Source organism: Phalacrocorax carbo, chromosome 7 (assembly GCF_963921805.1).
Source record: "Phalacrocorax carbo chromosome 7, bPhaCar2.1, whole genome shotgun sequence".
NCBI classification, from domain to species: Eukaryota; Metazoa; Chordata; class Aves; order Suliformes; family Phalacrocoracidae; genus Phalacrocorax; species Phalacrocorax carbo.
In genome coordinates, this window is record NC_087519.1 from 25,965,105 (window position 1) to 25,981,854 (window position 16,750).

Below are 16,750 nucleotides of genomic sequence, written 5' to 3' on the forward strand. Positions count from 1 at the left end.
GGAGTTGACTGCCACGACTTGAAATACACCCCTTCACTTTAAGCAGCACGGTGACTTATTTAACACTCTTGAAACCACGGCACTGCACAAAGGTTTAAGTCTGGAGACAGAAGGAGTCATCACGCCTGGTCAGCATATCCCAGTGCACTGGTTACCCTGCACACCACCGCTGAAGGATGTGATCCCACTCTGACTGCTCCCATAACTATCTGACATGCCAGCAGCAATTACTTTGCTTTGCTTAAATGCATTTTCTGTATAGTGAGAGTTGGGATGATGCTCTGCACACCCCTGCATTTGTGCTGTTAAACGAGCAGCAAGGCAGAGATCTGAACAGCTCAGTACCTCTTTTTAACTGTGGTTTTTTTGCTGCCAAGGTTATTCCCAGCGCCATTTGCCACACAGATTTAAATGGTGGCAGCAACGTGCTCGATCAGGAACACTAAAAGCACCAGGCAGCAGGCTGGCAGCAAACTGCAAAGTGAAGACAGCAATTTGGCTGACAGCTTTGAACTCTGCTGCGTGGCGAGCAGCTCCAGCACTGCAAATTTCTACGTGATGACTCCTGAAATGCCCAGGGGGGACTCCAGCTCCATTTCTATTAGGTTTGACACTCATGAGAAGAGAGAAGCTGGAGGCTGCTTGTCTGCCTGCCTTCTCCCTCCCAGCCCCGAAACACAAAGATGAATTTATCAACCAAAGAGGAAGGTTGAACAGTATTTTCTCGGCTTTTGCTGATTTAAAGATAGTACAGCTTTTTTTTTTAAATGCCACTTTTCAATGGTTTCATCTCAATGCTTTGCTGGCATTACTGTGCAGTTAGTGATACACGGCACTGTAAAAAGTCATAAGCAAGGGTGAAAGGATGTAGTTACAGAAAGCAGCACTGTGTTTATTGAATCGCTGAGAACTCAAGCTCACAAAAATCAGTTTTCCCTATATGCTGCTTGTAACAATGGGGAGAAGGAGCACCCTGTACTGAAGGGGCAGGGAGAGATATCTGACACGAGCTGTCAGAGCTAATATTCAGGAGCATGACATCGAAATTCTGGGTTGACTTTAGAAACCTTAACACTCACAAAATGTGCAGCAGAGAGTTTTGACTGAAAGCACCAGAACTCTACAGCGGATCTCCTTGGGTTCGCTTTTGCTGCAAAAAAAAATTTACTGGCCATTTGTTTTCCAGCCCTTGGCTTGTACTTATAAAGCTAGGCAGTCCTCGACCCTCAGAGAGGGTCCTGTAACTGCAAAAGCCAAATCTCTGCCCACAACACCCGCTGCAGATCCAGGCATTGACCTGCAGGGTCTGCTCACCCCTCCTCGAGCTCTTCCCCTTCACCAGCAGGACCAAGGAGACACCACTGGGGATAAATCAGCTGGAGTTTGCCTCACAGGCATCTTGCAGCTCCCCTGTCCTAGTGGCGGCAGGCACCCCGACACTCCTGATAAAGTTCTGAGGAGGAGAACAGGGCGCAAAGGAAAAGGGACAGCAGATCAGAGAGCACTCTGATACTTTCTACTCACATTTAAACTTGACCAACCAAGAGCTACCTAAGCAAACCTACCTTTTGGCAAACATCTGAGTCCACTGTCCTTGGCCTCTGCAACAGTGATGCTGATGTGTGAGATGATCCCAAGGAGGTTATATACCTGCTCCCAGAGGCGCCCAGAGGTGCATCCCTTCCTTTCCCTTTGTGCGGGGAGTTCAATCGGATTCAAGAGATGTTTTCTGGTTTGCTTGGACCATTTCCATCTTGCATTCCTATGATGTGAATATGCACTTGTCGGACTCCTGACCATGTTCTCCACAGCCATATTCCTGTCAGATTTTACAAAAACCACTTGTGCAATTGAAGTAGCAGTCTCACACATGCTACGTCATCTTCAGGGGCAACTCATTCCTGAGAAGAGATCTGTCAAAATCTACAAACAGCTCAGGTCATGCACTCTGTTTTCAGAGCACGCTCAGACATGACTGGCATTCAAGCAGTGACTGTGCTTATCTCCATCCTTATTTCTATCTGCTCTTTCAGCAGCAAGGTGAGCCAGCGCTCAGGGAAAAAGGTTATTCTTAATAGGATGGGTTCTCCGATCCCCTTCCAGTGAAGAGCCGCACAAGTGTGTGGTCTGGCACAGTTCTGGGCAGCACACAGCCACGAAGAAGGGGTTCAGCGAGGTGGTGGTGGTAGCTTACACTCGCACTGCTGCTGAAAAGCTGTTTGAGAAACTGGACTGTCACCCTCGGCAGCAGAGCCATCTAACTCCTGTTCACTAATTGTTTTTGAGCTGGCTCACTCCCTAACATGGTTTGTGTGCTCTAGTAAGCACATTGGCACGCTGTGCAGGACGGTGCAGGGGCAAGAAGAGGGGGAGGGGGAGCAGGGAGCTGTCAGGTTGGCTCTGCAGCTGCAGACATGTTGGAATCAGTGCACCACTGAAAAAATAAAAGGTCTTTTCAAAACTTTCAGAAGTGCGTATTTTTTCATAGGCTGCAATTCAGTAAGCAAATGCCAAAGAATTAGTAACTCCCAAGTGAGCATCACTATTTGCGTTTTACATCATAAAGATCTATTTGTCAAAATAATTTTTCCTCATCTTGCATTACTCATGGGAGCGGATTTTTCCTTTACTCGAATTACATATGATATCTGTTAGTCATCTGAAGCTGATCATAGGCTGTTCATCATTCTTGCTCAGCAGCATTAAACAGCACAGAATAAAAACCTTCTATTTTCGACATGTTTTACAAGAGCTATTGCATTTGTACTGTGCCCAGCGTGTACAAATTCCATTAGCACGAACTTCACTAATTTGGTACAACAGCTGATCAGGAACAGAAAAATACTGATAAAAACATACCAAATGCATCAGATAACTTTCACTCCATCAATCCTGAAACGAAACTGTGTTGGTGGATTTATTAAAAAGTATTCAAATGCGTTTGAAATCAGGAATTTAAGGAACTTCCACCTTTGTTCGCTTTTTCCCTTGTCTATTATCTGTTGAAAAAAAATCTGAAAGTATTAACACCAAAAAGTCAAACTCGATTAGCATGGATATGGCTAACGCAAACAGCGGCAGTGCGAACAAGGCCCAGCTCACCTTACTGCAGTAGCTGGGGACCTACAGGTGAACTTCAGTACTTTCCCCAGCTGGGGAACAGCCAAAAGGTTACCACGAAGAGATGATTTTGAAGCAGCAAGAGCAGCCCAGTCTGCTCCAGAGACCTGAGCAGTGCAGACATGAGCCCCTCTGCTCCACTGAGGATCAATTTTGGGGGATTATACGTAACTCCTGCTGCTGGACAGAGTGAAAGTGCTGTTCTGGGAGCTATTCCAGCAGCTCCTTGCCATGAACATGTGTTTTCTACTCAGGACTTTTCACTTACTCTTTGTTCTTAATCTTTAATCTTCACTTAAATGTTCTTAATCTTCACTTAATCTTTGTTCTTCCGTGACACTGACCTCCTAATGGGGGATGTGAGGAAGGAGCGGGATTGAGAGGTAAAACAACTGGGCTGAAAAGGCCGTTTCCCCTGCAAAGTGGCATTGTCCTTGGCAGATCTGGGTGGAGGAGACAGTGCTGGTTAAACTCCCTGTACCTCCTTGTTCCTCCTTGTGCTGTCCTCCAGATCCTTTTAAAAATGTGATTTTAAAAACTACCGGATTTGCCACTTGGTTGTAACTTCAAAATCTAGTGTATTATGTGTGGCTGTAGTGCTGGTGCTGTAATCTACCCATGTCCGCAATGGTCAAGAAACCCTTTTAAAGGATTTATCTGCTTTTTTCCCTTTTCTCTCTTCCCCAGTACCTGTTATTTTATTAACCCCCCCTTGCAGTATCTTGACTGCAGTCAGTTCACAACAGCTCCTGCTGTGTTTTGGCTCCCTTCCCTAATTCTGTGGGTTTTTTTCTTCAGAGAGGAGGAAGGCAAGAGGGAGCTTTCCGACCCGCTTTGAGTCTAACGCTCTGCCCTTTTTGCATGGTTTTCGGTCTCTTTATAAGGGAGGGACATAACACCCTGATCCCTTCAGGCTCCTTCCTGTGAGTGTCACAGCATTGCATACTCTGCATAAAGAAGCGTAATATTTTACATTTATTATACACAAATCAGCAGGATCCCAATTCCCATGTAAATTTATTCATATGACGTGTATTATTGACAAAAGGAACCAATAATAATGGTCTCTGCAGGGCACTGTGAGCAGCGGAAATTGCAGATGCTCATTTTGGCATTTCAGCTATAACCGGGCACTAGCTCTGCCAGTATGGCAAGGCACCAAAACCCGGACTACAACGGCACAGTGGTGGTGCTGTGCCATTTCTGTCTGGGTATAATGATAGCGTATAAAACACAGGAAAGAAATACCGACAGAACTCCGGCACAGGAGTGAAGAACAGTCTGAGCAAAGAAGTCTTCCACATATCTGGTGGACTTTGCCTCTTCACTCTTAATTTTGTAGTCCACACAGTAAATTGAATACTTGTTCTCTGCAGTTGGCTATGAGGACAGCAAGCTGCTCTGATGAGATTAATTTTTAATAATATAGCAATTTGCTATATAAATAACTTGCCAGTTCTCAGTTTAATGCTTTCTATGTTTTAGCTTGATATGATAGGGATGCAATTTCAAGCTTTTGTTTATTGAAGAGGCCCAGTTTTTTATCTCCTTTTACTGTGGATGGCTGTCTTGAGAATTCCTATTTGTTGGGTTAGATGGGTTTTGGCTGCCATGAAATCCCTCATCCTGATCAGATCACTGGACCTACATGATGTCCCAAGGTGGCTTCAGGAGCGCCTTGCCATGGTGTCCGTACAGCTCTCTGGCAAAACAGTGCTAGTGCTGGTGCGATCATACAGGAAAATCTCTGTAGGTAGAGACTGCAGGTAGCAGGAGCTTTCCTGGAAGTCCTCAAAGTCCTCTCCAAAGCTCTTTTCCAGAATTTCTGCAGAAGCCTCTCTGTCAGCTTGGCGCAAACAGCAATCCTCTTGGCTGGCTTTTCAGAGAGGCTGAACAGAATGCTTCCAAAAGAGAAAACCAAGCTTCAGACGGAGCCTGCATAGGTCTTTGGTGACATGCCTCTCCCCACAATGACAAGATTTTATTAGCTCTTACCAAACCATGGCATTTCCTGCCAACATCTAAAGAGTGATCCAGCTGGTGTTGCTGAACCTGGAGCAGTGACAGTTGCACAGGGGGAATGCCCTGTGGTTGGAATAGCTGCTGGAGGGCTGCCATGAGCAAAGCATCCTCTGAACCGCAACATGGTCAGTCTTGCCATGATGCTAAGTTACGTTGGAGCAGTTACAGGAACAACTTGCTGCCCAGAGATTGCTGAGACATTCTCAAACAAGTGGGGCTTTCCCAAGAACACCCCAGTGCCTGCCCTGAAGGTGTGCTTGCCCTTCCCTGCCACACACCATGCAGGCGGGAAGGGAGCAGAGCCCCCTCCAGCAAAGCTGACCACCTTTCTGGTGATACCAGGAAGGTAAAACAGGTTCTCTGAATGACTCCCCCCAAATCCATCCTGCTCCTTCTACCCCACTTAACCGCTTTTCCTAACCAGGATGGTGCTCGGTAGGGATTAGCTTCTGGACTACATAAAACTGCTGCCAGCAAATATCACCATTGCCAGTGGGGTACCACCAAGAGAGTTGCCCTCCAGCTGCAGTAGTGAGGCTGCCTACTGCCAAGACTCAAGGAGGGTGTCCCTACAGGCACTGCCATCTGCATGGGGATGTTAGTGAGTACCGCTGTGGCCAACGGAGGAAGTAGCCGCTGATAACTGTGACAGCAGATGTCCCATAGGTGATGGTGGTGACAAGCATGAAGAGTGGTATGGAGGTGTGACTGCTGCCAGCAGGTGCAGGTGCTGATCCTGGCAGCAACGATAACACTTAGGATTACTACCAGCAGCACTTCTTGTCACAGTCATCAGTGGCAGCTCTTTCATATTCCCTTTGCTGTGACTCACGCACCAACAGTGATCCCATAGCACACCCAGAGAAGGTTCGATTTAGTAGCCAGGCCACCCGGGGGTTCAAAACACCCTTCCTGAAGTTGCTGTAGGCATTACAAGTAAGGCATGAGACCCTGCATGGAGGAATCATAGGTGGCAGCAAAAGCTACTGATCAGAACAAAGAGCTTTCTGAAATGAGAAAATACACCTAAGGATTATGAGAAAGAAGTGGCTTTCCTGGACCCTCCACAAAGCCCTCCACGGGTTATGGCTGTCATGAAGTCCTTCGTCCTGGTAGATCACTGGACCTATGTGATGAGTCCCAAGGTGGCTTCAGGAGCGCTTGCCATGGTGCCCATACAGCTCTCCAGTGAAACAGTGCTAGTGCTGGCTGGTGGAATCATACAGGAAAATCAATAATGAAAAGCGATAAAAGGTTCATTATATAAAACACTGATCTAGAGCTGGAAAGAGAATGTGTGGCTACCACATAGTGCAGACCAAACTGAAGATACTCTAGATATAAGCCCAAGTGTACAAAGAGCTTTTAGCTCTTGCTCACAGGGAGCCAAGAAGTGAGCACAACCTGCCACCAGGAATTAATGAGTGAGTTGGACCTCATCACGGCCGAGTATGAGAAAAGCTCAGAGCCTGGGGAGCTCGCAGTGGGGAGATTCAGTCTCTGCACTGGAGTCTTGAAAGATCTGTTAGGTGACACTGCAGGGCTGTGAGCAGGAGATGGATGCACCAAGGACTGTAGGCAATCCTACGTCCTACATGTGGCCCCAGACCTCAGTGGTTCTTTTGTTCTCTCCAGGCTGCTACTTTAATGCGCTTTACAAGCCTATATGCATTATTTAAGCTCTCTCTTTTTTAAAAGACTGGGGAGGAGTTTTGCCTGGGATTGTTATTGATACTACTTGCAATATTAAACTGGGGATTAAAATAGATTTTATTTAATTAACCTGTTTCAGTTTCAGTTGCAGGAGAGGTGTCAGAGCAGACAGAGGAGGATGTGTATGTTTAAACTGACTGAACTGTACTTTTGTCAGTGCAATGAGTATGAAAATCCCTCTGTGGCACCTAGAGAAGATTCCTTGATCTACTCAGCCTATTTCAGCGACAGGCTTCGCTGCCATCAGTGTGGCAAAGCATGGCTGGGGCTGGGACTGCACAGCTGGGCAGTTGAGAGTGTGTTCGGGTGTTTCCATACTCCACTGGAAATGAAAACAGCCCAGGATTTGAAGAACGACAGTACAGCAAAGCCGTGTACATTGCTATTCCTCCCAGGATGCCAAGGATTCAGATCCTGCAGTTGCCTTCACCGACGCATGGCCTGAGTGGCCAAATCCCACGTCTCAGCAGCCACCTCATGCCAGCTGGCCTGTGAACAGCTGCACACAGAAAAGTCAAGAACTCAAAAAATTGTTTCAACTGCCTCTGACTGCTTGTAGATCCAGCTCTAAAAACCTCAGTGCAACATCTGCACTCTGGCCTCCCAGCCTGAGGTCCCGGCCAGCTGTCTGTGGGTATGACAGCAGCCCAGCGCTGAGAGAAAGAAAGAAGAAAATGCAGAGGGATGATGTGCCTAACCCGCTTGTCCCTCATTTTTCCTGAAAAGCGCACGCCCATCAATCCCGATAAATGTAATGTATCTCTCACCCCTTCACTTACCCCGAACTGTGGCAACAAGGAAGGTAGGGAGCTCAGTGCCACCCGTCTCCTCTCCCCAGTACAAGGCCATCACCACTACCGCAAACAAGAGTTCACTTCCAACATATTTGAACCACTGCATGAAAACACTGGTGTAAACAACTAAATAACCACCAGCCCCCATCCTGCAGTTGTCTACGTTGCTGAATAAGGCAGAAACATGCAGAAAAACACAAGGAAACTCTGCAGTAACCCCTTGTTTTGGACTGTAAGTCTTTGCTAACCACACTGCTCCTCCAGGCCTTTTCATTTCAGCTATCCCCATTCAACCACCAAAGCTGTGGTTTGAGCCCCCGAAGGTACAAATTGAGGCAGATTGCAGCAATTTTACCCCAAAACATGATGGGGGAGGAGTGGCCTTGGGGCTCCTGGGGTTGGTGTGGTCAGCAGTGCTACCTATATTTCTATATATTAATATATCGGGTAGTGTAGAATCATAGAATCATTAAGGTTGGAAAAGAGCTCTAAGACCATCAAGTCCAATCATCAGCCCAACACCACCATGCCTCCTAAGTCATGTCCCAAAGTGCCATGTCTACATGTTTCTTGAACACGTCCAGGGATGGGGACTCGACCACCTCTCTGGGCAGCCTGTTCCAATGCCTGATCACTCTTTCAGTGAAGACATTTTTCCTAATATCCAATCTAAGCCTCCCCTGATATAGCTTGAGGCCATTTCCTCTCGTTCTATCACTAGCAACTTGGGAGAAGAGACCAAAACCCACCTCGCTACAACTTCCTTTCAGGTACCTAGAGAGCGATAAGGTCTCCCCTCAGCCTCCTCTTCTCCAGACTAAACACGCCCAGGACCCTCAGCCGCTCCTCATAAGACTTGTTCTCCAGACCCTTCACCAGCTTTGTTGCCCTTCTCTGGACACGCTGCAGCACCTCAGTGTCCATGCAGACGTCATGTCAATGTAGAAATATGTATTTTATTTACGCACACTTCATATATATATAGGTATATACAATCATGTGTAACGTCAGATATAAATATATATCCATAATATTTGGATTATTGAATATCCATATTGGGGTGTGTGTATATCTATGCCATGGTTATATACCCAAATATATGTGTATATATATGTGTGTATATATATGTATATACCCATATAAAGGATAGACGATGGAAATTAGGATCATATATCCTTAAAGGTGTAGCTATCCATACGAAATATTCTCTAATAAGTCATAATGAAATGAATAATAAAATTTACACGTAAATACGAAGTAATTAAATAAAACTGCACCTCAGGGAGCTTCAGGGCGCCCTGCGCGGTGCAGGCAAGACAGCTCCCCTCAGGGCGGGCAGAGCCCCAGCAGGAGAGGCGGGGGGGCTGCCACCGGTCCCCGGCTCCCCGCCCGCCAGCCCCGGCGGGCGCGGGCAGGGGCAGGCCGGGCACGCGTCCCCGGGCGCCGGTGTCAGGGCCCGGCCTGGGCGCACGGACAGACGGAGCCTGCGCAGGCGGCGGGGTCCGCCCCTGGCGACGGCGGCGGCGGCGGCGGCGGCGCGGCGCGGCCCGGCCCGGCCCGGCCCGGCCATGAGGCTGACGCGGGCGGCTGTGCTGGCGCGGGCCAAGGCTGCCGCGCTCGACGGTGTCCGCCGGCTCAACTGCTGGTGGGGGGCGGCCCGGGGCGGGGGCTGGGGGGGACAGGCAGGGCGGGGTGAGGGGGGAGTGTGTGCAGGCAGGGCTTGGGGGGAAGCAGGCAGGGCTGGGGGGGGAAGCAGGCAGGGCGGGGTGAGGGGGGAGTGTGTGCAGGCAGGGCTTGGGGGGAAGCAGGCAGGGCTTGGGGGGAAGCAGGCAGGGCGGGGTGAGGGGGGTGTGTGTGCAGGCAGGGCTGGGGGGGGGAAGCTGGCAAGCTTTGAGGGGGGGGAGCAAGCAGGGCCGGGGTGGGGGGGCAGCAGGCAGGCCTGGGGAGGGGGGGGCAGGCAGGGCTAGGTTAGGGGCACAGACGGCCTGGCATGGGGAACTACAAAGCCCATGGTGGGACGTGTCAGAGCAGCTTTGGCAGATGGAGGTGGTGGGAGTGCAGGGGCCAGGGCTGTGGGGGCAGTGGGTGGGGGGCAGGGCTCTGCCGTGCTCCTAGTGACCCCCACTCTCCTCCTGCAGGGGCAGCCACATAACGGATGTAAGTACCACACAGCCAGCCTCCATCCTGTGAGGACACCTCCCAGCCGCCATCCTTGACCCCCAGCCAGTGGCACATGCGGTGCTGCCGGGGGGGAAGCCTTAGCCTAGGCCAGCAGCTGGAGCAGGGAGGAGATGGGGTTGATGGGGCCCTGAGGAAGGCGCAGGCCTGGGTTTGGGTTGGCCTGGTGCCAGCAAGTTGCAGTGCTTTTCAGGATTGATTAGCATCTTCTACCAAAAAAAAAAAAAAAGGTTTGACGTTGTTTCCAGAGCGTGCTTGGAAAATTCCTCTTCGAGGCCCTGCACAGACCCCTGGAGAGGAGCACCCTGAGTCCTACCTCATCTGTTTGGGACTTTGGATGATGGAATCTCATTAGGAGAGGGCTGTCTGGGGTGAGAGGGATCCCTTTCTGTGTGCAGTGGCTGGAAAACCATCGCAGAGACTGCAGAGTTACTGGAGCAGAAGAGCGACGTGATGCTGGCTGCTGTGTGTGCTTCCACTCCCTGGCAGAGAGGGTGGAGGAGCTGCTGACTCTGCAATGACTGTGGAAGCAAATCTCTGGTTGTGTTAAGCTTGGGTTAGACTGAAGCAACCCTAAATTCCTGGTCTTGCTTTTATCTTGCTTGTTGGTGATTTAAATTGCTTTTTATTTATATGTTTTTTCTGGGAGTGCCAGCTTGCTGTTTCTCTCTCTTTCTGCCCAGATATCGATATGTCGGGATTTGCCCAACATCGAGGTGATCACATTCAGGTGAATGTCAGGCTGCCAGACTTGGAGAGGGCAGGGGAAATTTCATTTTGCATAGGGCTGTGGCTTGCCCTGCATTTCGTACCACTTCTGTGATTGTGTGTCCGAGCTGCCTGGCTCTTCATGCCTGATTTCTCAAGCATCAGAGATGCAGAGATTATTCTTCTGCTAGCTCCTCTGCACCTTTCCCTTTGCTACTTTAGAAAATAATACCTGTTTCGAGAAGTGTTAAAACCTCTTAGGACTGTTGCTCCCTAAGTGCTATTCCATAGTTTGGAGGGATCTTCTGGGCCCCTATATAGGGCCAGTTTGCAGAATGCATGTTGAAGCGCTTCTTGGATCTCACAAACCTTTTAGTTTCCATAAGCCACCCCCCAGCACACCCATCCTGTGGATCCCACAGAACCACTGCTTTCTGCGACTTAGAGCTTTTCAGCTTGGGAATCTTATATGGGTTCTCTTTCAGTGAGTCTAAGAAACTGCTACAGAAAAGGGTGCAAGTGTGATGGGTGTTTGGGGTAAGCAAAGGCAGTTTGTCATCTTCAGTGGAGAGGAGAGCCTCTTTTTTAATTCTTTCCTCTGCTTAATTAAATTATGTATTTTTGTTCTGGGTAAAGCCATAGGCCCCTGAATACCCCTTGTGCTGTGCTGGGGTGAGACTCCTCAGTGAAGCTGTGGCAGGAAAGGGGGCTAGAATGGTGTGGTACAGGGGCTGCCATGCTCCTACCTGAATGGTACAGCGAGGGAGGGATGGGCTTGCTGGTCTCTGATCCTGCTATCTCTCTTCAGTGCCAACGACATCTCAGACCTCGAGCCGCTGACTCAGTGCCAGAATCTGAGTGAACTCTATCTGAGGAAGAACAATATTACAAGCCTAAATGAGCTTTTCTACCTCAAAAACCTACCCCGTCTGAGGGTCCTGTGGCTGTCTGAAAATCCCTGTTGTGGGTCAGACCCCCACCGCTACCGAATGACGGTGCTGCGTAACCTCCCCAGCCTGCAGAAGCTTGATAACCAAGGTGGGTGTTTGCAGGTAAATGAAGAGCCCCAAGCCATGGGCAGGGTGAACTGTAAGCTGGTGACATGTTGGTTCCCCTTGTTAAGGTGTCCTTTGACTCTTCCTTGAGTCAGAATCTGTTAGAGGTTGACTCTTCCTTCTGCAAGATCCACTGCTTCTAAGCTGTTTTCTCCCTTCCTTTCCCTTCCCTGCAGTGCCAGAGTTGAGACTAGTTGAGAGCGCCTCATTACAGCTGAGGGAATACCACTAATTAGTGATTTTTTTAGAGCTCTCTCCTTTGCTGTGGCAAAACAAAGATTATGTTATTGGATCTACTGCCATAAAAAAATGAGAACCTTTTCTGTCTGGTAGCCGTAATTTGGTGGCTTTTGGAGCCTTCCCCGGAGACAAGAAATGGCAAAGCATGTTTGCATCCCTCCCTGTTTTCTTTCCCACTTTGAGAGACTGGTGATGGCTGTTGGCGTTCTCCTGCATGGCTTTTACTGCAGGAGGAGGATGAAAGCAAAAGGCCAGTATAAAGGGCAATTTTGGGACCCAACCCCTGCAATACAGCTTTGCAGCAGCAGTACGTGCACGGTACAGGCTGTCTTCCTTGGCTGCTGGAGTTCATTGCAGCAGGGTTTTGTTTTGGTTTTTGCAGCTGTGACAGAGGAAGAACTGTCCCAGGCCCTGGTTGATGGTGAGGAGATCATGGCCCCGCCAGCCAGGAGGACCGTGGAGAATGGCTGCCCCAAGTCCACCGAATCCAGCGCTGCTGAATCCACAATGGAGACTGAGAGCGAACTGCTGAACTTCAGTCTGGAGGAGACAAAGTGAGGGCTTGCTTGTGAGCTGTTAGGATTTCTGGGCTGAACTTGCGTGTAGCATGAAAGGACCCTGACAGCCAACCCTGATATTCCATGGGGCAGGCCTGCAGCTGGTGCAAAATCCCGTTGTTCCAGTTACTGTGGTGGAGCTGTGCTGGTTTAATAGCACTGTGGGTCTGGTTCTGTATCTGCAAAACAGGCTCTTCTGTAGGTGGGTACTTAATCTCAAGCGTGTCAGCTGCATGTGCAGACAGAGATGGATCCTCTCTGAAGTGTGAGCTCCAGTCCATTCCTGCTTAGCTGTGCTTCTGTGACACGCTTTGGTACATGTCAGTGCGGTGACACTGTGTGGTGTTTGAGTGCATGGTCTGCAGTCCCAGCTAGCATCGGGCATGGGAGTCTGTCATCCCAGGCGGGGCTGCGAGCAGACACCTTGTAGCAGCGTGCTCCTTTACATTTTATAGCTGTGAGGCTCTTACTATGTGTGGGAGTTCTGCTTGGGGTGTTGTGGTCTGTAGGCAGTGGTGGTGTGTGAATAGATGTGCCTTGAATCTTTCAGCTAAATGCCTGCATGGTTGCCCATGATTATAAAGGATTGGCCTGGCAGAGAAGGTTCTGCCAGCTGGTCATAATCACATTTGTTCTTCCTCCCCTTTGTTAGCAAAATTCGAGAGGAGCTTGGTATGAAGCCTGTTCCCAGGGATAAATTTTCTTCCTTTTCACCTCGAGAGACAGACTGCAATCGAAAGAAGAGAGTGAGTATCTTTTAAAGACCAAATTGCTTTCATCATGTGCTGTTCTGGGCGGCACCATTTAAGAAGGATGTTAGGGTATGTGAATGCATCCAGAGGAGGGCAACCAAGCTGATGACAGGGCTGAAAAGCATGTCCTGTGAGGAGCGACTGAGGAGTCTGGATTTGTATAGTTTGGAGAAAAGGAGGCTGAGGGGCGACCTCATTGCTCTTTGCAGCTTCCTGAGGAGGGGAAATCGAGAGGGAGGTGCTGATCTCTTCTCCCTGGTACCCAGTGATAGGATGCATGGGAATGGCTCAAAGCTGTGTCGGGAGAGGTTTGGACTGCACATTTGGAGGCATTTCTTTACCGAGTTGGTGGATGCCTCAAGCCTGTTGGTGTTTAAGAGGCATTTGGACAATGACCGTAAGAACATGCTTCAACTTCTGGTCATCCCTGAAGTGGTCACATCATCCGTTCACTAGATGATCATAGTAGGTCCCTTCCAACTTCTATTCTATTCTATTCTATTCTATTCTATTCTATTCTATTCTATTCTATTCTATTCTATTCTATTCTATTCTATTCTATTCTATTCTATTCTATTCTATTTCTATTCTATTTCTATTCTATTTCTATTCTATTTCTATTCTATTTCTATTCTATTTCTATTCTATTCTATTTCTATTCTATTTCTATTCTATTCTATTTCTATTCTATTCTATTTCTATTCTATTCTATTTCTATTCTATTCTATTTCTATTCTATTCTATTCTATTCTATTCTATTCTATTCTATTCTAATTTTTAAGACATTATGCAATGTAAAGAAAGCCCAATGGAGCTTGTCCTCTTGATCTGTCTGCGTATGAGCTCATGTGTGTCCCTTTGATGGGTTTGTGCTAAGAACATTTGGTAGTTGGGCAGCAGCTGAAATGCAGCTGGAGGCTGTTGGCCTGGTGGACAGGACTGAGGTGGTTTTTCAGATCCCTCCATGGTGTAGCCTCAGATGAACCTCATGGATCTTGGCTGTTCTGCTGGGAATGGCTGTCTGCTGGGCTCAGTGCCATCACTTCAATTGGCAGGGTGAGATCTAGACCACATTCTGCCTCGTTGCGATACTAGTTGTCTGTGATCTCTCTTCTGTTCATGTTTTAAATGTATTTTGAGTGTATTGCTTTGCAGCACCATGAGAAGTACTGCAGGCTTTGGCCTTTGGGAAAAGAAAACATTAAACAAGGGGAGGTTCAGGCTGGACATTAGGTGAAAGATTTTCTCTAGGAGGAGAGTTAGAGAGGCTGGAGAATCTCTCCCTGGAGTCTTTCAAGACATGCTTTGACAGAGCCGTGGTCTGGTATGTGCAGGAGCCCTGCATCGGTGGGAAGTTGGGCTGGGGACCTTCAAAGTTCCTTCCAATTTGTGCTTTCACGATTCTCCCAGCTCTTCTTATTCCTCAGATCAGAGGGTTCCTGACCCATTACATGCAGTCATGCTGGAGAGAGAGGGTGGCGGCTCTTGAATGAGCCTCTCCTTACAAAGTCAGTTAGGAGGGTGGCCAGGAGCCAGAGGCATGTGGGCAGTCTGTGCTGGACTAGGCAGATGGGTTTGTCCTGCATTCCAGTTAGCCTAGTCACATGTGGCCTCTGCCCATGTTTGCCCCAAGGGCTTGGGTGATCTGTCCCTGTAGCTGCAGGTGGCTGTTGCAAACTGCTGGCGGTGGCAGTAGAGGAGGAGTTCCTAGAAAGAAGCAATTTGAAAATCAAGTGTGCTTTTCTGGGCTGGCTTTAACATGCTGTATAAAGCAGTGTCTGTCTTGTCCCAACAGAACAATGTCCTGAATGCCATCCTGCTTCTCATGAAGGAACTGGATGTGGAGGGTCTGGAGATAATCCAGCAGACAGTGGGGAGGAGGCTCCAGGCCTTTCGGAAGAAGGAGCTGCAGGAGGAGTGACAGTGCCCATTACAAACCTCCACAGAGCACCAGCCAGCCCCAGACCTGCAGCGCCGTTCTTCTCACACATACATGGCTACAGCCAAAGCCTTGGCGTTTCCTGCAGAGGGGCTGGGACAGGGTGCTCCTGGCTGCCCCTATAGCTCCTGACATCGCCTCTGGCTGTGCGCATCACACTGGGGCTGGCAGCACCCAATCTGGCGCTCAGCTTTCCTGCTTGCGTAGCAGGCTCTGTTAACATTTGTATCTCATGTTGCTGGGGCTGTTTGATGGGAGCTGCAGGGGAACCAGCAAAGCAAAAGTGAGCAGGGCTACAGTGAGAGGCGCTACTGTGCTGTGCGATCGAAGGGGAATAGCAGAGCCTGCTGATGGCTAGAAAGGTCACTGCTTGTTGGCGGCCTCCTGTCAGACTAACCCTTGCCAGCCTTCGTGTGTAGCAGGCTCTGAAGGCAGCTTCTACCGCAAAGGTTTGTTTTTGTAAAGTCTTTCTAGGATACTGCCTGAAATCATCACCAAGAACTGTCTGGTGCAGATGGTGAAGGTCAATGTCAAATTCTTAATTTATCTTCAACTCCTGACTTCTTCTGGTCCTTGTTAGCGCATGCAACATCTGATTGGCGGCCCAAAGAAAAGCTCGGTGCAGCCTAGGTGAAGCAGGAATTACTCCCTGCCAGATCCTGAATGCTCAGCTCTGCTCTCTCCCCCCCCACATGCCCCAGCAGGCATTAGAGCAGCTTAAGGAACCTTAACGTCAGAGTACAAAGTCCTGTGCGTTTTGCAGTTGGGAGAAAACAAGCCAAGTGTTACTGTCCAGTTTGCACAGGCATCGGGGTGGTGTTTAACTGGAAGAAGCTGCATTTACTAAGATTTTTTTTTTTATAGAGCCGTTAAATACAAACTAAACCGTTGTGGCATACCAAATAAAACCAGTTATCCCTCTAGGATGTGTAAGTTGTGGCTGGGGTTCAGCAAACAGTGAGAATGACTGACTCTGGGCATTGCTCCATTACGTCTGGTTCGCGGCTTGCATTGTCAGCCCTGTAGAGCAGGAGGAGGGCTGTGGGCCCTCGTGCCCTCCTGCTTCACTGGACCCATGAAACAGCTCACCCGCCTCTGGTGCTGCTTGATACTGCACCAAGCTGCTGCAGGGCTGCTTTTCAAAAGTGCTGTGCTATTTGGGAACCTTCATGCAGCCAGAAGTCCATACCTAGTGCAGGAAGCAAAAGGAATGGTGAGCAAACCTTGCTTGCTCACACAGAGGTGCAGAGCTTGCCCGGGCAGGATGATGGCCCCTGAGACAGGACACAAGCCCTGTGTGCCACTCAGCTGCAGACCCTGGTGCTGCGCAGGGCAGACTGGCCTTTCTGTGTCCCCCCACTCGCCCTGTTTGTACAGGTGTCCAAGCCCCTGCATGCTGGGTTGCGCTGCTGGGAAGGAATGCTCCTCCGGGATGGTGACGGACCTGTGTCCACAGGCCTGTTTACTTCATCTTGGTGGGAGGGGGCACAGTTTGACCCTGTCACTTGGGTGAAGATTGCTGATGCCTTTAACTCTTAAAATGACCTAGTTCTTGTCTTCTGCATTAAATCCAGCTGCATTTAAATGGCCAGTCTGATTTATAATATACCAGACTTCCCTAGACAGCCAGGGCCAGAGAGACTTACTGGTCATATTTGCATCTTGCCCGTGC

The 16,750-nt window shown here is 49.1% G+C and overlaps 1 protein-coding gene across 1 annotated transcript; it reads left to right on the forward strand.

Moving 5' to 3' along the window:
* Positions 1-9,139: 9,139 nt before the first annotated feature.
* On the forward strand, positions 9,140-16,001 carry CFAP410 (cilia and flagella associated protein 410). Its single transcript, XM_064457118.1, has 7 exons — positions 9,140-9,294; positions 9,788-9,806; positions 10,511-10,557; positions 11,344-11,573; positions 12,213-12,384; positions 13,040-13,133; positions 14,935-16,001. The coding sequence occupies exons 1-7, from the start codon at positions 9,218-9,220 to the stop codon at positions 15,058-15,060; spliced, it is 765 nt and encodes a 254-aa protein (XP_064313188.1). The 5' UTR covers positions 9,140-9,217; the 3' UTR covers positions 15,061-16,001.
* The last annotated feature ends 749 nt before the right edge of the window (positions 16,002-16,750 follow it).